The sequence below is a fragment of the Capsaspora owczarzaki genome (assembly GCF_000151315.2).
Source record: "Capsaspora owczarzaki ATCC 30864 unplaced genomic scaffold supercont2.10, whole genome shotgun sequence".
NCBI classification, from domain to species: Eukaryota; class Filasterea; order Ministeriida; family Capsasporidae; genus Capsaspora; species Capsaspora owczarzaki.
Genome location: NW_011887301.1, coordinates 749,416 through 768,715, shown reverse-complemented (window position 1 = coordinate 768,715; position 19,300 = coordinate 749,416). Strand labels below are relative to the sequence as shown.

Sequence of the window (19,300 nt, the reverse complement as noted above, 5' to 3'; positions counted from 1 at the left end):
AATAAAAATTATAATTGTTTCAGAAAAAGAAAAAAAACTTCGATACTGGCTGGACAGAGCTGTGCCCGCTTTATTCATCCAAGTAATGCAGCTCGCCGCGATTTTGCATCTGGCTCGAGTTGACGCTGAATCCAAGCGCGGATGCGGGCAGCTTCTGGGCCTTCTTCTTGCCCTGGGTGGGCGCTGCAGCAGGTGCTGGGGCAGGGGCGGCGTGCGCAGTCCGCTTGCCAGCCACAACTTCGAACGGACGGCGACGCTCGCAAAATTCTCGCGCAAACGCAGCAACCTCCGACGAGCGACCGAGGAACTCGTGGGCATAGTCGGTCACGTCCTGCTTGGAGTCGAAAGCGTTGAGAATGGAGACAAAGCTCTCGGCATCGATGCCTGCGTTGAAAGTGCGCAGCTTGTGTTGGCACCACTCCATAAAGTCGGGAGTCGCTGCCGTTGCGGAGGCCGCGTTCGACTTTTTGCTCGACGTCTTGACGGGAACAGGCTCGTCCAAATCCCAGAACGAGTCGCTCGCCGTTGTAGCGGCAGGCGCAGCCGCAACCGGAGCAGGCTTGGCAGCAGCAGGTGCACCCGTCTTCGCTGCAGCCGCTTTGCTCGGGGTTGTCGGCGCAGCGGCCGGAGTGGGTGCAGAGGCGGCGGCAGTGGTAGTCGAAGGCGCGCTGCGCTTTGCAGGGCTGGAGGCGGCGGCGGCGGCGGCGGCAGCAGCAGCAGCTGGTGTAGGACCAGCAAGATGAGCTGGCGTGGATGCGTGCTGAACCGAAGCAGGCGAGGGCACTGACGACCATCCTGCTGGGCTCGTGGTGGGCGCAGCAGCAGCGGCAGCGGCAGCGGGTTGTTTCGGCTTCGGGCACGATACAAACAAGAACAGTCAGATACAAAATTACAACTTGCGCCCAAACTTCCGCATCAAAAATACCGCAAACAAACAGCGAACAGAAAACAAGACTCACCTTGGTGACGGTTGTTGGGGCAACGTTCGTGCCAACCATGGCAGCAAGCGTATTGGTGTTGGGCTTGGTACTCTGCTTTCGCGCCTCTTCCTCTTGAATCTCGAGCAGGGACTTGCTCTTGCTATTGCCACCAGAGCCCCACACGGGAGCGGCGGCCGGGGCGTTGGACGCAGCCGGGGCGGCGCTGCCAAGGAAGGACTGGAGTGGAACGTTGCGCGTGCCCCAGGAGGCGGAAGACTGGGCCTGACGCTCGCGCGCCTGCTGCGCCTCCACAATGAAAGAGACATCGGGCTCGTACTTGGCGCGTTGCTGCTCTTCCAGCTGGATGTTAACGAGCGACGACTTGCTGCCAGAAGCAGCGGCCGCCGGCACAGCCCAGCCAGTGCGACGCGGCTCCTCCTGCTGCTGTTGCTGCTTTGCGAGTTGCTGCTGCTTCAGACGAGCGGCCTCGGCTTCCGCCTGGCGCTGCTTGCGCTCGCGTTCCTCTTGCTCTTGAATGTCGCGCAGCTTTGTGGGTGTGGCAGGCGCGGGCACGATGGGGCGTGGCACAGCGGCGGCATCCGGAGCGTTGGCAGGCGCGGGCGTGGTGCTGACTGCTGCTTTGGCGGGAGAATTGGCCGCAGCATTCTTCTTGGCGGCCTTGGACTTTTTCGACGGAGTGGATGCAGGAGAATCAACGGCAGCAGTTTCTGACGCGGATTGCGTGGCAGTGGTGTCAATCGAAGGTGCGGGAGCGGAGGCGGCGGCGGCGGCGGCAGCAGCAGCAGCGGCGGCTGCCTTTTGCTTGCGATTGGGTGGAGTGGTTGGGGTGGTTTCGCTAGTTCCACTGGATGGGGTAGCGGATGAAGCTGGGGATGATGATGATGATGATGATGGTGCTGCGGCAACCTCCTGTTGCTGATCAGACGGAACAGTTGCAGCGGCGGCGACGGGTTCCGGTTCGGCTTGAACAACAGGTGGCTGCGCAACAGCAGAAGACGAAGAAGCAGCCTCCTTGTTGCCAGAGACCAGCGTGCTCCAGAAGCCGTGCTCGGTTGATGTCAATGCTTGGGAGACAGGCGCCGCGGCTCCTGGACGAGCGGAGGTTCGGACAATGGCTGGATCTTCAAAGTTCGAGAGGGCGACGTCTTGGCTGAGACCGACAGCGGCATACGGCGCAAGCTGGGGCAAGCCGGAGCGCTGCGCGTTGCCATCTTCCACACCTCCAGCAGAGATCAACCCAGCAGCGGGCGAGACTTGAGCAAAACCACCAAACGCAGCGGCAGTAGCAGCAGCACCAGCAGCAGCAGCAGCAGCAGCAGCAGGTTGCTGTTGTTGCGGGGCCTGCTGGGTCCAGTCGAAAGCACCAGTCCAACCGGCCCGAGTCGCTTGACCGAGATGCGGGATGGAGGACAAGGGTGCAAACGGAGCGGTTTGCATCGCTTGAATGTACGCACTGAGTGGTTGGAAGTTAGGATCAAACGTGCGGCGAACCAAGCGAGTCAAGGCAAAATAGCCAACCGAAAACCATTTCAGCATCTGGGTGGTTGAGAATGGACCTTGGATTGCACCTTGCGGGTCGACATAGAGCCAGATCGGGGTATCGCGCGGGTCGACTTCGGGTTGGACTTTGGCGGCGGGGGTGTCGTTCATGTTTGCAGAGTCGAGCAGCGTTGAAATGACGTCTTCCACATCAAAGTGTTCATGGTATGTGTCATCTTGCAACGAAAACGCACTCGAGGACGAAGCAGGGGCGGCGGTGAATCGGGAGGAGACTGTGACGTTGTTCGTCGCGACACGCCATGCCGAATCGGCCGCAGACAATGGAGCTGCCGCCGTGGCAGCCACGGCAGGAGCGGCGGCAGCCGTTGGCGCAGATGTGGGTGCGGAAACAGGTGCGGAAACAGGTGCCGAGCGACTCGCCCGCGCAGCTTGCTCGCGAAGCCGCAGCTTTTCAAACTCTTCTGCCGCTGACGCCTGGGATTGGTCGTGGCCGAGCACACCGCCTTCTCCCACCAAGCTGTCCGAAATGGTGTCTTCCTCAAGCCCACCAAGCTCGAGATCATCGGCGTCCGCACTGATAAAGTGGCCAGAGGCGGCAAAAGTGCCTCCCGACTCGTCCGTAGACCAAAGGGAATCCCCAACCCCAGGGGCCGGACGCCACGTCGACGACCCGTTGGAGGCATTGGCACCCACCGAGCGCCAGCTCGGGACGTCTGCGCCAGTGGCGGAGCGCGAGGATGCGCCGCGACCACCAGGGCCGTGCATGGACTCGGCATGGTTGTTGGTTCCACGTCCTCGTCCTATTCAGCACACGAGCGAGGGAGACGATCAAAGAGTGAGCATCATGTGAAAATTTGGCAAGTCTGAGTGCAGAGATCGACACAGTAATAACAAGCAAACAAAAAAAAAAAAAGGGGGGGGGGGAAAAAGGCCAAGGCAAAACAACTGACCTCGTCCAGACGCAGGCGTCGTTCCAACGCGGGCACTCGCACCACGACCGTGCGAGACTTGACGCCAACCGTTACCACTTGGACCGGATGGAGCAGGGAGCATACCAGGGCGGAGACTGGCTGCGGCGCGTCTGGCAAGCGCGCTGTTAATGGAGGTCTGTCGAGCGTCGTGCTCGTGGTTGGCGAGCGGGGTGGTGGCGTACGGCGGCTCCAAGTGGTCGAGCATGATGCTCTCGGCCTCAGGACGGAAGAGTCGCGATGCGTTCGCAACAGACAGCAGGGGGTTTGGCTCTGTCTCTGCCGCAGCCGCGAGCAGGTGGAAGAGATCGAGAATCTCTTGCCGCGAGTAGACGGGGCCCTGGGCGCCTCCTGCAGACGCCAGTGTCACCGAGGATGAGGTTGATGGCGACGACGCAGCTTCTGTTCCTGCCGGAGCACGTGCGCTGGCACGGGTGGTGGCGGTGGCGGTGGCGGTGGCTGGCGACGACCACGCGTGAGGGGCTTTGGCTGCTGAAGACGAACCAGTGCGCCTGTGGACAGACGGCAGACAACGAGTCAGAGCGCGAGACATTCAGTACACGAGTCAGCGAAGTGGATGATGAGATTTAGCTCAAAGAGAAGCAACAAAAGGCACGAGTATGAGTGCGAGAGAGACAGACAGAGTGAGGGGAAAACGCCAAGATCGCAGCAATAGGGGAAAGGGAAAGGAGGGAACGCGCGCGCATCAGGATGCGGGTTGAAGAAGCAAGATGGGGGGAAGATGATGATGATGACAGAAGGAAGGAAGGAAGGAAGGAAGGAAGGAAGCGGCGACAAGGGGGAACAGCAAGAGGAACGAATGGAAACAGTCAAAGAACGGAAAAAAAAAAAAAAAAAAAAAAACCGAAAGCGCTTTGCTTCTTTTACCATGCAGGGTCAAACTTGTGTGACGACATTGTGGCAAAACAAAAACACAACAAAATGAAGAAGGAGTGAAAGCGTGCGTTGAAGGAGAAAAAAAAAGAAAAAAAAAAAGAAGATAAAAAATAACAGAGACGAGAAGACTAAAAGAGGTTCAGGAAAAATGAGTTTGATATTTCGGGTCAAAATCCGACAACATGACACAGAGACACAGACACAGACACAGACACACGCAAACGCAGAAACAAGCGTGGCGACTGGGCAACAGCTCGCACTTTGAACAACAAACACGTGACAAATACACAGAAAGGACAGCTCAAAGCCACAATCGAAATAACGGCCCCCGAGGAAAAAGTTGGCCAAAAGGTCAAAAGAACAAAGCATTGACCAAAGTCAGCGAAACAACGCAACGAAGAGAGAAGGCCGAGAGCGCGATGGAAGGAGGAAAAAGAAATAGAATGCGTAAAGAAGAATGCGTAAAAAAGAAAAAGGAAAAAAAAAAAACCTGAAAAAGTTTGCGCCGTTACTTGTTCGACAATTGCTGAACAATTGGCGTAAAGCTGGACAGCTTGCATGCCTTCATCAAGAACGGATGCTGTGTGCAAGAAGAAGCGAAAAGTAGGCAGATAGTGAGCAACAAAACGCGCTTTCTCGTCAACTTTCGAATCCCTTACCAGCAACAATTCATCCGCAGTTGCTCGTTGTTCCACATTCACCACGAGGCAGCGATTGAGGAAGTCCTTCAAGTCGGGAGACATGCGTTCCGGCTTCTTGAGAGTCGGTGTGCCGTTCGTGGCAATAAGATAAAGGGCCTGGCGAAAGAAGAACAACAACCATGTTAAAGAGTTAGAATTTGCAAAGACACACAATCAAAAGCACCACCCACAATCAAAATCGTCCGAATTTACCTTCAGGGGCTCCTCGTCCAGGTATGGGGGCTCGCCTTCAATCATTTCAATCAACATGATGCCGAGAGACCAGATATCAACCTTGAATCCGTATTCCTTTTGCTTGACGACTTCCGGAGCCATCCAGTAGGGCGTTCCGACCATGGTGGTGCGCTTGGACTTTTCCTTGAGCTGCGCGCAAAAGCCGAAATCGGTCAGCTTGATGCTGCCGTCAATGTCGAGTAGCAAGTTGTCACTCTTGATATCGCGGTGAATGATGCCCTTTGAATGCAAATGCTTCAGACCCTTCAGCGTCTCTCGGCACACAGCCGCCATGTGCTCCTCCCCAAGTTCGCAGTGGTCAATAACGTCTGTCAATGCGCCACCTTGCATGTATTCCATAACCACCTGTCAACGTGGGACGTCGTATGGTGAGTGACGGCCAGCCAAAGCAACCAAAAACACGAGCAAGCAATCGGTTGGAATCAAGCACAAGCCAAAACAAAAACAAAACAAAACCCCCAATAAAACAAAAAGCCGTACCCAAAGATTGCCTTGAATCAGGTACGAGTCCACGAAATTGACAATATTGGCGTGCTTGGCATTCTTCATGACGACAATTTCGTTGATAATGAGCTCCTTGCGGGGCTGCTCCTCGAGGTTCATTTCCTTGATGGCAACAGATTTGCCCGATCGCGAGTCTACTGCCACAAACACACTGCCAGATGCGCCTTGACCAATCTTGACGAAACTAGTGAAAATGGTGGTTGGGTCGCCCTTCGAAACGATAGCGTCTGCAAGAAAAAGAGAGAAAAGACAACGATTGCAAGAAAAAAAAAAAGTGAGGTAAGAAAAAAAAAAAAACCAAAGCCACTTCTGAGTCATCATTGCTTCTGCTTCTTCCTCCTCAAACACACCCCCCAACACACACCCAGCAGTTCCCCCCAATACTTACTCAGCTGGGCGATAACCATGTCGGTGCCAGGCTCGTCATCATCATCTTCCTCTTCATCTTGCTCAAAGTCTTCCTCGTCGTATTCTTCCTTGGCGGGCGGAGACGGGCTACGAACCGGCGCCGGAGGAGGTGCCGCGGCCGTCTTGGGCAGAAGTGGCGGCGGCGTTGGTGGCTCAATTTTGGTGGGAGTCAGGAGCCGCTGCACCGGCGGATGTACCGGCGGTGTGGCCTTTTCAGGCGCCGGCGGCGGCGCGTTGCCTGCTGCTGGAGGTGGTGTGAAGGGAATGGGCGCGTGCGGGGTGGGGAGCTTGTCGCGTAGTGTCGCCGGCTTGGCGGGAATCGGCGGTGGTTTTGGCGAGTCGGGTAATGGCGGCGGCGCCGTTTGGTTGGGCGGAGGCGTACCCTGCGTTGGCTTGGCGGCCGTCGGCGGCGGTTGTTTGGCTGCAAGGGGGTTTGAACATAGACGGCAGACAGAATCAGTGAAATGCAATGCAGCGCAAGAAACATCGCAAGAAACATCGCGCGCGCGCTCTCTCTCTCTCTCTCTCTCAAACAAAACACCGAAAACTCACGAATCTGAGGCTTGGATGGAAGAGCCAGGCTCTGTCGAACAATGTCCGCAGACGGCTTGGGCGGTTTGTAGGGTTGGCTGACAGTTTGCGAGCCAATCTGCAGATTTGTTGGCGGGGCCTTTGGCTTGCGAGCAGGCGGGGGAGGTGCGCCGCCTGCAGCTGCACCGGAAGAGCCAGCCGAGTTTGGTGCAATGGGAGGCAGTTGAGGGGCATGCGTCGGCATGCGTGGGGAGGTGAAGGCACCACCGCCATTGCTGCTGCTCGCGTGCGAATCGGGTTCGGAGCCAGGCGCGAGCATCATGCTCTTGCGCGGCCGGACACTTCGTCGGTTGCCTCGGTTTTGCTGGAACTTGGACCAGACATCGTCGCCTTGCTGCTGTTGCTGCTGCGAGGCCGTGTAGAACTCGAGAACATCAAGCACAGCTTGTGGGTCGCGGGCCTGATCCTCCTTGGAAATGCCAGAGTTGCTCAGCAGACTGTTCCATTGCGGCGGCAGCCCAGTGAAGGTCTGCGACTCGGTGTCAAAGCCGACGTGCACCTCATGGACAAAGTTGGTTGGCCCCGAGATTTGCGACGCCGACGGAATGAGCGAGCAAATCATGTCAATCCAGTCGGCGACCTTTGTCTCCGACCGCAAGTCGACAAAGTACGTCATCATCGGTGTCACCAGGCGCGCTGTGCATTCGTGCTTTTTGAACACGACGCGTGTGCATTCGGTGATGTCCTTCATGGCGACTTCGCCGACAATCTTGTACGATTTCTGTAGTGGAGAATTGACGTTGGTCTTTCTGATGTAGCTCACCCCACCACGCATACACCCACACGCACTGATACATCCCCCCCACATACACACGCAGTGCAACAACGCTGAAAACTGACCTCGTTCGCGACCCATGCCAACTTTTCTTCATACAGAATAAAGTGGTACTTTTTCCACATAAAGCTTCCGATGCCATCGCCCTTGAGGAAGGCCTGGCTGCGCAGAATGACGGTTGACATGACCACAGGAGCAGCTCTCTTTCACAACTAGAAGGAATGAGTGTTTTTTCCCCAGTGTACTTGTCGCTCTGCATAGATGAATGGGAGGGAAGTGAAGGTGAGTGCAACACAACGACAAATCACCATTCTATGATGATGATACACGATGACACGAACCCCCTTTCTTTCCAAAAAACCACAAGAAGGACAAAAGACATTCGCGTTGACAGAAGGGCGCAAATCCAAAAAGGGGAGGGGAAGGGGAGCGACCATCGGAAACGGGGTTTGAGTCACGCTTTGAGCCGGCTCGCCGGTGCCTGCCCACAGAGCACTGAGTCTCTCTCCCACTCACTCTCACTCTCTCTCGCTTGCTTCATCCTCCTCCCGAGGGCTCAGTCCCTTCGTGAGTCTCCCCATCTCTCTCTGTTCTTCTTCCCAAAACGACCAAAAACGACCAAATCATCCAAACCCTCAAACGCTGAAAATTGCTCCAAATGGGAAGTGTTTTTTTTTTTTCTTTTTCTTTTTTCTTTTCAAAAAAAAAAAAAAAAAAAAAAAGAAAAGAAAAAAAAATCGAAAGAATCAAAACTTGGCTTTGGTCATCGTGTCAAAACGAACGGAAAGCAACGAGCGGTGCGCGGAAAGGCGACGAGCGGTCGCGATGGGCGTAAAGAAGGACGCCGGAGACCATTCAGATAGATGGCGGGAGCGTGAAATGGGAGGACCGCTGGTTGCAAAGGGGGCGATCGCTGCCCAACAGATTCACCAAAAAAAAAAAAAAAAAAAGCTGTTGCTGTCGATTGGCAATCGGTCGTTGGGACTGCGGCACGGGCACGCCGTTGGAACACGGGGTTGCCACAAGGCGTCTACCACGCACTGCACACACCCATCACGCAAACGCCATCGCGGCTCAGACAGAAGCCGGGAAAAAGCAAGAACACGAAAAAAAAATACGAAAAAATAAAAAAAAACCATAAAAAAAAAACAATCAAGTCAAAAAAATAATAATTTTCTTTTCTGATTTTGGATTGAAATGCGAGAGCTCTCGCTCCGGCCGCTGCCCCCTGACTCGGCCGCCCTGTGCGATGGATGGCAAGCAGTGCCACGTCTGACTTGTGGGGCAACCGTGGCGCGACGCGAAGGCGGCGAACGGAACGAAGGCAAAAATGGCCTCCACATCGACACAAACAACAACAACAAAGCACAAAAAAAAAAAAAAAAAAAATCGTACCAAAAAAAAAACAAAACAAAAAAAAAAAACTGACTGAGGATTTTTTGTGAGCAAGTACAGAATGCTCGTTCGTGTCCACGAATTCGAATACAGTCAAGAACAACTGGTAGATTAGCTTCAGTAGTGTGCTTTTCATCTTTTGGGAGTGCAAGACCGAGGTGGACTGGTCGCCGACAAGCGAGTTATTGCCTTTCGAAACAGCTGAAAAAACGTCAAATGCTTTCGTCAAAGCTGTGCTTTGCAAAGATGGCTCTTAGATGTACCCGACGTAGAGCCTTTCAAATATCACATCTTGGGCAAGCGTGCTGGGTCGAACTTGAACTTCCCAGCCCTCGCGCATTTGTCGGATGTTGCAGAAGTGTATCAATGGAACGAAAAGAACAAAATCGACTTTCACCTTCAACAGATTCCCATTCATGATCGAGGTTGCAGACATCTCAGAAATCAAACTGCCCTTGGAAGGCCTCCAAATCGCGACGCTCAATGGCTTCGAGCAGATCGCCTCGTGCCATCAGCACCGCAGTCATTCGGAGCGTGTTCCAAATGCTGTCGGACATGTGGCTGTGCGACGCCGAGTGCGTTTTTTGCATGGCGAGGGCGGACAAAAAGTGCTCAACGGCTTCCCTACAGCGACACACAAGCGAGCAAGCGAAAGCAAAGAAAAGGGAAAATAAGGAGCAAAAATCAGTCTCAGCGACAACAACTCGTGCTACAACACTTCCGTTACCAAACAACGTACTTGTAAGCATTCAGATTGATGCAGCTAATACCCAAGTTGTACCGGGCTCGAATAAACCCTGGTCGAAGTCGAAGGGCGCTGAAATAGGCATGGACGGCCTCTTCGCTCTGCGTGCTATTTGCAAGTGTGGCACCGAGCCGATTCCAAAGGTTAAAGTCCTGCAGCAAGAACAATCATCATCAAAACGAAAAGCAAAACATAGTCAGGGCGTGTGTGTGTGTGTGTGTGTGTGTGGGGAAGACAGCTCAACCAAATACACAACAACAACTCAGCGCGCAAAACTGACATCAGGCCGCGTCTCGAGTGCAGCTCGGAAGCAATCAACGGCCTTGTCGTATTCCCGAGAAATGTTGAATAAGACGCCAAGGCCGTTCTGCACGTCGGCATCGAGATGTGCGCCAGTGTCTGCTGCAGGCCCCTGGAGTGCAGCTGCAATCAGGACGTTGCAAATACGCTTGTGGCGCGGGGAAACGGGACGAACGCCTTGCAGGAACATCTGAACGGCCTCTTCCGACTCTGGCGAATCCGCAATGTCATCCGTTTTGACTTCTTGCAGGAGATGGCGGTATCGGTCACTCGAGTCAATCCACGATTCAAGAGACGCGTACGCGTCGTCAAAAAGCGATTCGTTCGTGTAGCAGACAGAAAGCGCAAGCCATGCCGCAGGGTTGGTCCGATCCAGCTCGGTGCACTTGCGCAGTGCTGCAATGGCCGCCAGGTCTTGTTCATTCTCTGCTTGGCTCGTGCCAATGAGGAGCCACGCCTCGGCGCTCCCGGGATCTCGGAGCGCAGCCGCCTCGAACGCCAAAATGGCCTCTGCGAGGTCGCCGTTGGCGAGGAGCTTGCGGCCTTCCTCCATCGCATTGGGGAGGTTGACAAATGGGTTGTCCGACGCAAACTGGTAGTTTGTTCGGGAACGCGTGGCATCGGAGGCCAAGCCGTTCTCCCCGCCGTACTCTTGGCCAGTCTGCTTGTTGAGCAACCGATCTCGCATGACTGAGAATTCATCCTCCCACTCTTGACTCTTGGTTGCCTCAAAGCCCGCGGCGCCATGCAGGTTGGCCCATTCGTCAGACTCGCTGAAGGACTTGAGCCACTCCATGTCCTGGTCATCCAGATCCACCGTATCTTCTTCGTCGAAGGCCGAGTCACGCCCCGCTGGCTGCTTGCCTTTCGCCTTTTGAGAGAATTCCGCGGCCCAATCGGCAAATCCCGAGTCCGCTTCGACGTCTCCCCTTGGGGCGGCGGGAGCAAATTCATCGGCCCATGCATCACGGCTTTTGCCTGGATGCGCACCAGCCCCAAACTCGGCGGCCCAATCGCCCTGTGCAGCACTGCCTTCCGCCGCTGCTGCCGCCGCCGTTTTGCCAGTCTCGCGGACTTCATTGTCCACGACTTCGAGCTCTCCGCCGGCAATTCGGCGCAGGAAGCCCATGAATCGCGAGTTTTTCAACTTGGGATCATTTACATCATACAGGAGGGATCGTGCCGTCCGAGCGAGCTCTGAATCTGCAGCATCTGCCGCCGCGGTGGACGATGACTGAGCCGAAGTAGAAGTTGCAGCCTCGGGTGCCTGGTAGGTTGTGCCTTCGTCAAAGTCATTCAGCCACGATCCAACGGCATCGGCCGGTCTTGCTTGATGACTCGCACTCGAGCTGCTGCCGCTACTTGATGCATAGAGACGCTCAAACTCGTCGAACGTCTCGCTCTGCTTTGAGAATTCTTCCTCCCAAGCCTTGCGAATTGGCGCGCGGGATGCCGACTCGGCAGCCACATTGTGCTGCTGCTGGTGGTGGTGTCCTTGCTCTAGCTGCTTGTTTCGCATGTGCATGTCCATTTGACGGTGCTGCTCGACGTGCCAGGCCGTCTCGAACGCGGCAGCCATCCCTTCGTGCGACTCGAACTCGGCCTGCCACTGCGCCTGCTCAATCTCATTGAGGCTGCCCCAGACCTGGTCAAACTGGAAGGCGTCCGGGTTGACCGCTCCTCCCATGTACGGCTGGTGCTGGTGCGGCGATTGAGTCGTCACCGGAGCCAAGCCAGCCATCGACGGCGGCACAATGCCACGGCGCAGCAGTCGCAGGTCTTCCTGGCGCTGGCGGAGCATGGCCTCTGCTGCTCGTTGGTGCGGTGGGACGTGCTGCTGCTGGTGCCCGCGACTCGAGCTTGCGCCATACTCGCGCTGGTGCGCCGACGAAGCCCGCTCCTAAATCACGACCACACAGAGCGCACCAAAACCCCCATCCATCGACCCACCCAACAAAAAAACATTGACTCATTCAAGTCAGTAATACTGCAAGTGCTGCAAGTGCCATGAGTTGGATGGAAGGTCGAGCTGAGCTGCGCTGAGCTGAGCGACTCAGACCAAATTGCCATCGGCTCTTCTCCTTCTTTGTCTCTGTCTCTGTCTCTGTCTCTGTCTCTGTCTCTCTCGTCTCTGTCTCTATTCGAGCTGATCAAAAATCGAGGCCCACCTGCATTCGAGACTTGTCGTCGGTAAAGTGCTGGAGCAGCTGCATGAGCGGATTCGGAGCGCCGCACTCGCCTCCAACGAGGTCTTGCAGCGACATTCTACTGAAGGATGATGGATGGAAAAAAAATTGAGACTGAGCGGAGCGAGACGACGCAAATCGAGACTAGGAATGAATGCACATTAGCTCAATTCAATACGACAGGACTACATACATGGAGCGCAGTCAATGTTTTCCGCCACAGTGCAGCGACGCTCAGCAGCATCCGCGTCGTCGTCGACCAGCAACAGCAACAGCTACAGCAACAATAGCAACTCGATTGCTGCTGGATCGAGTCGCTCGGCGTCCTTCATTGCGACAATGTCACAGAGCAGTGCAGTGAGCTCCGTCCTGTCCACTGAGCTCGCTGGGACGACGGGGAATGCGTTCTTGGGGGGAAGCGGCCTCGACGCGTACGCTCCGTCCCTCGTCTATCTGGGCGCAGGTGCTGAAGGCGATCTCCAACAGCAACAACAACAACAACAGCAACAAGAACAACAACAACAACAGACCGCCGGTGCCAGGGCTGCAGGGGCAACCGGAGCAGTGGAGGAGCAGCTGCAGGACGACGACCAGCAGTTCCACCCGAGCGCACTCCATGCGTGGCAGGCTGCGACGACCAAGTTTGCGCAAGCTGCTGATCACCATCAGCGCGGAAAGCATCACGGCAATCACAGCAGCAGTAGTGATGGCTCGAGTGGCAGTAGCAATGGCAATGGCTATGACCGCTTTACGAGCGAGAGCACGGCGCTGACAGTCGTTCCAAGCGACCCTTCGTCTTTGTCTGCCGTCCCCACTCACCCAGCAGCGCTGGGACGCCGCCAGCACTCGCATTATTACGCGCCAGGACCGTTGCAAGTGCTCGACCGGTTTGGCCGGCTGGGCGATCCGGGACATATGGTGCTGCTCGTGCTGCTCTACGTGCTCCAAGGAGTGCCGCTCGGGCTGGTCGGCGCGTCCATCCCGTTCCTGCTCCAGCAGCGCGCGTCGTACACGGATCTCGCCGTGTTCAGTCTCGCGGGTTATCCGTACAGTCTCAAGCTGCTCTGGTCGCCCATCGTCGACTCGGTCTACTGGGCGCCCCTCGGACGCCGGAAAACGTGGATTCTGCCCACGCAAACACTGCTTGCCGTGCTGTTTGTGTACCTGGGCTCGACCATCGAGGCCACGCTAGCACAGCCAGACCTCTCGTTCGGCTGGCTCTCCGTGACCTTCTTTGTGGTGATTATGTGCGCTGCCACGCAAGACATTGCCGTCGACGGTCTCGCCATCGAAGTCTTGTCCCCCGCGAAACGAGCGTACAGCTCGACCTGCCAGTCCATCGGCCTCACAGCTGGCTACTTTATCTCGTTCACCGTGTTCCTGGCATTCAACTCTGTCGACTTTTGCAACAGCTACTTTCGGTCCCAGCCGCAGGATTGGCCAATCATTCAGCTCGGCCCGTTCATGATGTTTTGGGGTGTCATGTACGCCACCGTGACTGGGTATCTGGTGCTCGTCTATCAGGAGGTAGGAGGTATTTTTTTTTAAAAGCCGAGTTTTTACTTTTTCTTTTTCGAAAGGTGGCGTGTTGTGTGTTGCATCGTGAAACTGTGGTTTCTCACTCGCGGTTGTTGTTTTTTTGTTTGACATTGTAGCCGCCTATGCCTGCTTCCACCCACGAGCAAATGTCGATTAGCTTTGTCTACATGCAACTCCTGAGCATTGTTCGATCGAAGCAAATGCGGGTGCTCATCTCCGTGCTCCTTGTGCAAAAAATCGGCTTTCTCGCCAGCGATGTCGTGTCAATGCTCAAGTTGGTCGAAAAGGGGTTTGACAAGACGGATCTTGGCCTCGTGGCGTTGATTGACTTTCCGTGTCAGCTAATTCTTGGCATTTACGTTGCACGGTGGACATCAGGCAGCCAGCCCTTGAAGCCGGTGAGTTATGGAATGATCGGGCGGGGCTGCAGTTCCCCTCAAATCCACAACGCTAACCACGCGTGCGTCTGTCTCGACTCTAGTGGCTTTCTGCTTTATACGGCCGTCTCTTCCTGTCTCTGGCCGGAGTCATGATTGTCTGGTCGTATCCCTCTGGACCCGCGAGCGGCGGCTTTTTCACGCTTATCGCAGTTGCCACCATGCTGCTTTCCATCACTTCCACCGCCATGTTTGTGGCTCAGGTACGGTTGGGCGTGTGCGTTTTGAAGTATAGCTTTGGTGTCGAGTGTTGAGACTAACATCATTGCTAAAACGCAAAATGGCGAAACAGGGAGCATTCTTTGCACGAATTTCAGACGCCTCTATCGGTGGCACGTACATGACGGTGAGATTTGCCGTGTTTTCCTCTTTCGATGCCGAGAGATGCAGCTCTTGTTTATCTTCGGCAGCGTGCTCTTTGCTCACTTTTGTGCCTTTTTGTTTTTGTTTGGAATCGCGCAGCTACTCAACACAGTGTCCAACTTTGGTGGAACGTGGCCAAAGTTTTTCATTCTGCGCTCGGTCGACATGCTGACAGTCTCGCATTGCGAAGTGCCAGACAGTCTCAAGGGCGCGGTCGACTTTGTGCCTTCCAGCTGCGTGAGCCACGACGACAAGCAGGCTTGCCACAACATTGGAGGCTCCTGCGTCATTGATTCGGACGGATTCTACTTTGTTGCCTGGATTTGCTTTGTACTGGGAGCAGTAGTCCTGTTTGGCTTTGTTCGCCGAGTTGCGCCGTACCTCGAGTCTGCGGATTGGCGGCCTTCCTCTGCCGCCACCACGAGTCTTCCCTCCTTCAACGCATCTCACAAGGATGAATCCACGGCGGACCGCAAGTTGTGAATGGTGCAATGCTGTATCTCCTGTATTTATTTCAGTCCTTGAACAAGAGTAAAAATCCTTTTTGTTGGCAGTCTTCAAAAGCTGGCCTTTCCCCCACAATCTCCCTTGAGCCTCGAGGCACCCTACAACAACAACCCATTCTCGTTCTCTGAATTTGTCCATTTGCTGAAATTTTGAGCAGCTTCTGCGCCCCACCCTTTGAGCACAGGGGACTCTCTTTTTCTTCTCTCAGACGGGACCTGAGCCAATGTCGTGTCGGAGCAGGGTGGGATTGGCCGGATTGGCGGTCTTGCTGCTTGTTTCAGTGCTCTGCGCAACAGCACCCCACGCAGCAGCTGCCTCGCTCGGTGGTGTTAGCGCCATCAGCAGTAGCAGTGCGGGTCGTGGTGGTGATGGTGGTCGAGCGACGACGACAGCGAGCATGAGCTTGAGTGGCAACTCGACGAGTTCGCTCCCACCGACGCACGTCTCGCTCCTGCAGCAGCCGCAGCAGCCCCCGCTGGCCGACGACGAGAGCGCCGTTGGTGGTGGCTATGGGCCTGCGCCGCGCTACGCGTTCAAGTGCACCGACATCATGGACAACGACGACCCGTGCCTGTTTGTGACCATGGTCGAGGACTGCCAGAATCTTGCTGGCCGCTACAACTACCTGTTCATCCCATTCTGCAGCGAACTCCACAACGAACCGCAGTCGGGCTCGTTGCTGGGTCTGCTCGTCATCTACTTGTTTCTGGCGCTCGGCTGGCTTGCCGATGAAATTCTGTGCCCTTCCTTCAGCGCTGTTGTCCACCGACTCGAGTTGGAACCTTCCCAGGGGGTGAGTTTTGTGCTCAGAAATCTCAGTGTATCAGTGGTAGAAGTGCAGGGGAAGGCTGTTTATCCCTCTGCTTTGTATGACTCTGTTGTCTCCAGGGTGCAATGCTTCTGGCACTGTCAAGCAGCATTCCGAAAATACTGGTGATTGCATACACCTTCCCACCGCCCACGGCACTGCTCTACAAGGGTCACGTCTATGCGGCCATGGATGGCATGCTGGGGAGTATGCTCATCAACTCGGGCCTGAATGCCGGCCTTCTGCTCACGACCTTGGTCTTTTCCGTCGACCGATTTGCATTGGTTCGTGATTTGGCCTTGCTGGCGGCGGTGGTTGGCTTGCTCCTGTACCCAATTCACGACGGCAAGCTTACATCGGCAGAGTCTACTGGCTTCCTCTGCTTGTTTTCCGTATACCTGACTGTGTTTGTGGCGGGAGCGTGGCGCCGGTGGCGCGCTGCTGTTCGTACGCAAGACGGCGAGCGCCAGCATCTCCTCCCGCCTCAACAAGCTGGCGATTCCTCGCGGACGCCAGCAGCGCGCACACCATCTGCAGCCAACAGGAGTGTAAATTCCAATCCTCCCCAGCGCACACAAGGTTATTTGTTGGCAGCAAATCATGTTGCAAGTGTGCCTCCATGTCGCGAATGCTAAAGATGCTTGGTGTTTGTTTTTCGCTTGCATTGCAGCCACAGCCGATAGTTCTTGCCACTACGGCGCATATGGCACCATCGTCACGCTGACGGACGGCGGAGACGATCCATACGAAGATGTTTCGTCCTTTCCTGGATGGGCGGATCAGCTCCAAGCGTCCAACCAGCTCGAGTCGCCTCCCGACTATGGGTCTCAAAGGAAGGCTCCTATTGACAGGCATGGTATGTGGTTTGGCGTCTCAGTTGGAACGAGGGCGGGCATTTTTCAATGTTGTTTTTGTTGCCTTTTGTTTAGCAGCTCATCACATCTTCCTTTCTTGGTTGATTGGGTGGCTGATCGGTTGGCTGTGTGATGCGATACATGCAGAGGGGCAACAACCTGCTCCATCAGGCACGTTTTTCTCCACACAGCAGTGGCGGACTGTGGCGAAAGTCATGTCCCCCTTTCGCATGAAAGACTGGAAGGAGGCTGGCGTCTTTGGCAAGTTTATCATTCTGCTGAAAGCTCCTTGCGTGCTGGTGTTCAAGCTCTTCATTCCTATTTATGCCGAGGACGAGACAAACAACCATTGGAACCGGATTGTCGCTGTTTGGCACGCGCTCGTCACGCCCGCGTTTTGCATGTTCTTGGTGAATGGTGCGGCATTGTGGTTGTAAACACTCTAATTGCACCGAAGCAACTCCTGCGACTCACCTGTGGTTGTTTCTTTTGGATGGCGCGCTCTGCTTTCGTAGTGCCGGCCTTCAACTCTGACATTTTCGAACAATGCGCTGTCTGGATGCTGATGCCTGTGCTGTGCATCCCACTTGCCATTTTCGTTTGGTGCACAAGCAACTACGACCGTCCACCAAAGTACTTCCTGGTGAGCCACTTTTCTTCGCGTTTTCTCGTTCTTCTGTCTGCCAAACAGCACTGCTGATTTTCGAACCAATGCTCCACTGCAGGTCTTTGGCGCAGCCGGATTTGTTGCTTCTGCAATTGCACTTTATGCCATCCAAAATGAGCTCGTAAATGCGCTGATGGTACGAATCTGGTCTTCTCACAAACGTACACATGGTACCCGAATGGCGCCTCACCTTGCTGAACTGTTCCCAACACAAACCAGGCGATCGCCAAAATCATCAACATTAATGACACTCTGATCGACAGCACCGTTCTCTTTTGGGGTGTTGCTATCGCAGGTGCGCATCTCCGTTCATGTTGTGATGTTGCGGCGTGAGAGTGAAGAACTCGCCTAAACCGTATGCATTCGCGCAGATCTTGTCACCCAAGTCACAGTGGCCAAGTACGGTCTGGCCGAGCTGGCCTTCTTCGCTGGTTTGATAAATCCAATTTTGAGTACGTTCACGAATGGGGTAGGTGTGATTTCTGCTAGTTTTTCGCGCTGACTTGTTTTCTCTCTGTCAACTGTAGCCATGGCGCTCGGAATGGGAATGGGCGGGCTGATGGCCTCGTCTGCGAATGATGCTCCGTTTGTGCTTGAGAGTGCGGGTGACACTCAGCTTACCCTTTCAGCTGCGTTTGGGCTGGCAAATGTTGGCATTCTTGCGATTGGCGTGCCACAGTGCAAATTCACGTCACATCGTTGGTTTGGCCTTGGTGTCGTGGTTTGCTACTTTGGGTATCTGCTCACCTGCGTCATGATAGCTGCCGTCGCTTCCATATGAGAGTCGCAAGGACTGTGGTGTGTCGTGTACTGTGGTTTTTTGGTCTGAGTTTTTTTTTTGTTTGTACTTCTTTTGCTTGGTTCCACATACATTTAAATCTACTGGATCCGAGGTCTCTTGTGGTATTTATAATAAGAACCAAACTCGGGAAAACATTCATTTTGTACATTCACCATCTGCCCGAAGCAATCCATCTCTGGCTCTCTCCCTCTCTTAGGCTTGTCGCACTTTCTTTGACTTGTGTGTGGCACCCGTAGCGGCAGACGCGACAGCTGCTGACGGGGCTGCGTCGGAAGCACTCTCACCGTCTTCGTCGGCGGGCTTGTTGTCCTTTCGCCGCTTCTTCGACAGGCGCTCCTGGGTTTCTGCTTCAAGGTCTGTCGCCTTTTCAGCTACTAATTTGGCCTGTGGATGCGCAGTGGCGGTGGTATGAGCAACAATGAAATTCTTGTGGATTGGCAAGCTGTTTCATTCGTAACGCGTGTAATGCGCACAAGACCTTACAAGGGATGGGTTTTTGCGGGCACAGAGCTTGACATCTTCCACTTGAATTGTACTCCGCTTGGCATGTCTGTGCAAATCAGTAAAAAGTCTCAAAAGATGAGCTGCTTTTTTTGTTTTTTGTTTTTTTTGGGGGTTTTTTTTTTTTTTGAAATGACGACAAAGGGCACCTTCGTGGCGCCAACACTTACTTGGCAAAGCTTTCTAAATCGCTGGCCAGACTGCCTGCAAAACCAAAATTGGCGTATCGCAACAACAGCAAAGTGAGAATGTCAAACCATGTCGGATTTTGGATTTTGGCGGGAAAAACATCGCGCAGCCGCAACTCACCGCATTTGCCATACGTCAGCTCGGCGAGGGCGGCCAGGAACTGCTTGGAACACTTGACGCCCATTTCCGACTCTATGTTCACCAACGGCATTGAGCGAGAGAGTGAGCAAGAGCGAGCAAGAGTGACAGGGTTGGTCAGTCCTCGTTGGTTTCAAGCGTCCTTTGGAACTGCATTGCCCGCTCAATTTGCGTGCTTGTCCAAGTCGGTTTCTCGGAGGCGAGTTTCGGCACTACCTTCGCGTTGGCAAATCTTGCCGACAGTGTAGTGGACGCTGGCCTTGATGCGCGCCTTGAGGGACTCGTCGTAGCTCACATCGTCATCGTCCATTGGTCCGCCGGCAACAACTGGGTTGAAGAAAAAAAATAAG

The 19,300-nt window shown here is 54.8% G+C and overlaps 6 protein-coding genes across 6 annotated transcripts; 2 read left to right on the top strand and 4 right to left on the bottom strand.

Moving 5' to 3' along the window:
* Nucleotides 1–16: 16 nt before the first annotated feature.
* CAOG_06042 (hypothetical protein) lies at nucleotides 17–4,357 on the bottom strand. Its single transcript, XM_004345582.2, has 4 exons — nucleotides 4,298–4,357; nucleotides 3,392–3,921; nucleotides 960–3,241; nucleotides 17–850 (listed from the first exon to the last, which is right to left on the bottom strand). Exons 1-4 carry the CDS (start codon nucleotides 4,324–4,326, stop codon nucleotides 71–73), a joined length of 3,621 nt encoding a protein of 1,206 aa, XP_004345632.2. The 5' UTR covers nucleotides 4,327–4,357; the 3' UTR covers nucleotides 17–70.
* Nucleotides 4,358–4,444: 87 nt separating this feature from the next.
* CAOG_06041 (p21-activated kinase Cla4) lies at nucleotides 4,445–7,773 on the bottom strand. Its single transcript, XM_004345581.2, has 7 exons — nucleotides 7,585–7,773; nucleotides 6,706–7,465; nucleotides 6,134–6,574; nucleotides 5,722–5,972; nucleotides 5,200–5,586; nucleotides 4,966–5,103; nucleotides 4,445–4,886 (listed from the first exon to the last, which is right to left on the bottom strand). Exons 1-7 carry the CDS (start codon nucleotides 7,702–7,704, stop codon nucleotides 4,815–4,817), a joined length of 2,169 nt encoding a protein of 722 aa, XP_004345631.2. The 5' UTR covers nucleotides 7,705–7,773; the 3' UTR covers nucleotides 4,445–4,814.
* Nucleotides 7,774–9,141: 1,368 nt separating this feature from the next.
* On the bottom strand, nucleotides 9,142–12,241 carry CAOG_06040 (peroxisomal biogenesis factor 5). The gene is made up of 4 exons (XM_004345580.2): nucleotides 12,128–12,241; nucleotides 9,940–11,859; nucleotides 9,654–9,811; nucleotides 9,142–9,538 (listed from the first exon to the last, which is right to left on the bottom strand). Exons 1-4 carry the CDS (start codon nucleotides 12,221–12,223, stop codon nucleotides 9,352–9,354), a joined length of 2,361 nt encoding a protein of 786 aa, XP_004345630.1. The 5' UTR covers nucleotides 12,224–12,241; the 3' UTR covers nucleotides 9,142–9,351.
* A 118-nt stretch (nucleotides 12,242–12,359) lies between these two features.
* Nucleotides 12,360–15,059, top strand: CAOG_08932 (hypothetical protein). The gene is made up of 5 exons (XM_011272301.1): nucleotides 12,360–13,672; nucleotides 13,801–14,082; nucleotides 14,166–14,324; nucleotides 14,414–14,467; nucleotides 14,584–15,059. Exons 1-5 carry the CDS (start codon nucleotides 12,485–12,487, stop codon nucleotides 14,965–14,967), a joined length of 2,067 nt encoding a protein of 688 aa, XP_011270603.1. The 5' UTR covers nucleotides 12,360–12,484; the 3' UTR covers nucleotides 14,968–15,059.
* On the top strand, nucleotides 15,048–18,250 carry CAOG_08931 (hypothetical protein). The gene is made up of 9 exons (XM_011272300.1): nucleotides 15,048–15,784; nucleotides 15,880–16,378; nucleotides 16,470–16,655; nucleotides 16,801–17,070; nucleotides 17,169–17,296; nucleotides 17,379–17,456; nucleotides 17,540–17,615; nucleotides 17,692–17,772; nucleotides 17,848–18,250. The coding sequence occupies exons 1-9, from the start codon at nucleotides 15,215–15,217 to the stop codon at nucleotides 18,099–18,101; spliced, it is 2,142 nt and encodes a 713-aa protein (XP_011270602.1). The 5' UTR covers nucleotides 15,048–15,214; the 3' UTR covers nucleotides 18,102–18,250.
* CAOG_06037 (hypothetical protein) lies at nucleotides 18,164–19,298 on the bottom strand. The gene is made up of 5 exons (XM_004345577.2): nucleotides 19,167–19,298; nucleotides 18,933–19,004; nucleotides 18,794–18,827; nucleotides 18,606–18,672; nucleotides 18,164–18,506 (listed from the first exon to the last, which is right to left on the bottom strand). The coding sequence occupies exons 1-5, from the start codon at nucleotides 19,258–19,260 to the stop codon at nucleotides 18,315–18,317; spliced, it is 459 nt and encodes a 152-aa protein (XP_004345627.1). The 5' UTR covers nucleotides 19,261–19,298; the 3' UTR covers nucleotides 18,164–18,314.
* Between the last annotated feature and the right edge of the window lie 2 nt (nucleotides 19,299–19,300).

Excerpts from the sequence above, each read along its gene's own strand:
- CAOG_06042 (XM_004345582.2), bottom strand. The coding sequence starts at position 4,326 with ATGTCGTCACACAAGTTTGACCCTGCATG. Across the intron at positions 3,242-3,391 it reads GACGCCTGCGTCTGGACGAG|GACGAGGACGTGGAACCAAC; the intron begins GTCAGTTGTTTT and ends TGTGCTGAATAG. Across the intron at positions 851-959 it reads CCCCAACAACCGTCACCAAG|CCGAAACAACCCGCTGCCGC; the intron begins GTGAGTCTTGTT and ends TCGTGCCCGAAG.
- CAOG_06041 (XM_004345581.2), bottom strand. The coding sequence starts at position 7,704 with ATGTCAACCGTCATTCTGCGCAGCCAGGCCTTCCTCAAGGGCGATGGC. Across the intron at positions 7,466-7,584 it reads TGGCATGGGTCGCGAACGAG|AAATCGTACAAGATTGTCGG; the intron begins GTCAGTTTTCAG and ends TCTCCACTACAG. Across the intron at positions 5,587-5,721 it reads TGATTCAAGGCAATCTTTGG|GTGGTTATGGAATACATGCA; the intron begins GTACGGCTTTTT and ends CCACGTTGACAG.
- CAOG_06040 (XM_004345580.2), bottom strand. The coding sequence starts at position 12,223 with ATGTCGCTGCAAGACCTCGTTGGAGGCGAGTGCGGCGCTCCGAATCCG. Across the intron at positions 11,860-12,127 it reads ACGACAAGTCTCGAATGCAG|GAGCGGGCTTCGTCGGCGCA; the intron begins GTGGGCCTCGAT and ends GTCGTGATTTAG. Across the intron at positions 9,539-9,653 it reads ATCAATCTGAATGCTTACAA|GGAAGCCGTTGAGCACTTTT; the intron begins GTACGTTGTTTG and ends GTGTCGCTGTAG.
- CAOG_08932 (XM_011272301.1), top strand. The coding sequence starts at position 12,485 with ATGTCACAGAGCAGTGCAGTGAGCTCCGTCCTGTCCACTGAGCTCGCT. Across the intron at positions 14,325-14,413 it reads CCGCCATGTTTGTGGCTCAG|GGAGCATTCTTTGCACGAAT; the intron begins GTACGGTTGGGC and ends ATGGCGAAACAG. Across the intron at positions 14,468-14,583 it reads TCGGTGGCACGTACATGACG|CTACTCAACACAGTGTCCAA; the intron begins GTGAGATTTGCC and ends GGAATCGCGCAG.
- CAOG_08931 (XM_011272300.1), top strand. The coding sequence starts at position 15,215 with ATGTCGTGTCGGAGCAGGGTGGGATTGGCCGGATTGGCGGTCTTGCTG. Across the intron at positions 16,656-16,800 it reads GGCTCCTATTGACAGGCATG|AGGGGCAACAACCTGCTCCA; the intron begins GTATGTGGTTTG and ends CGATACATGCAG. Across the intron at positions 17,773-17,847 it reads TTTGATAAATCCAATTTTGA|CCATGGCGCTCGGAATGGGA; the intron begins GTACGTTCACGA and ends TGTCAACTGTAG.
- CAOG_06037 (XM_004345577.2), bottom strand. The coding sequence starts at position 19,260 with ATGGACGATGACGATGTGAGCTACGACGAGTCCCTCAAGGCGCGCATC. Across the intron at positions 18,673-18,793 it reads GATTTAGAAAGCTTTGCCAA|ACATGCCAAGCGGAGTACAA; the intron begins GTAAGTGTTGGC and ends TGATTTGCACAG. Across the intron at positions 18,507-18,605 it reads CCCGCAAAAACCCATCCCTT|GCCAAATTAGTAGCTGAAAA; the intron begins GTAAGGTCTTGT and ends GCGCATCCACAG.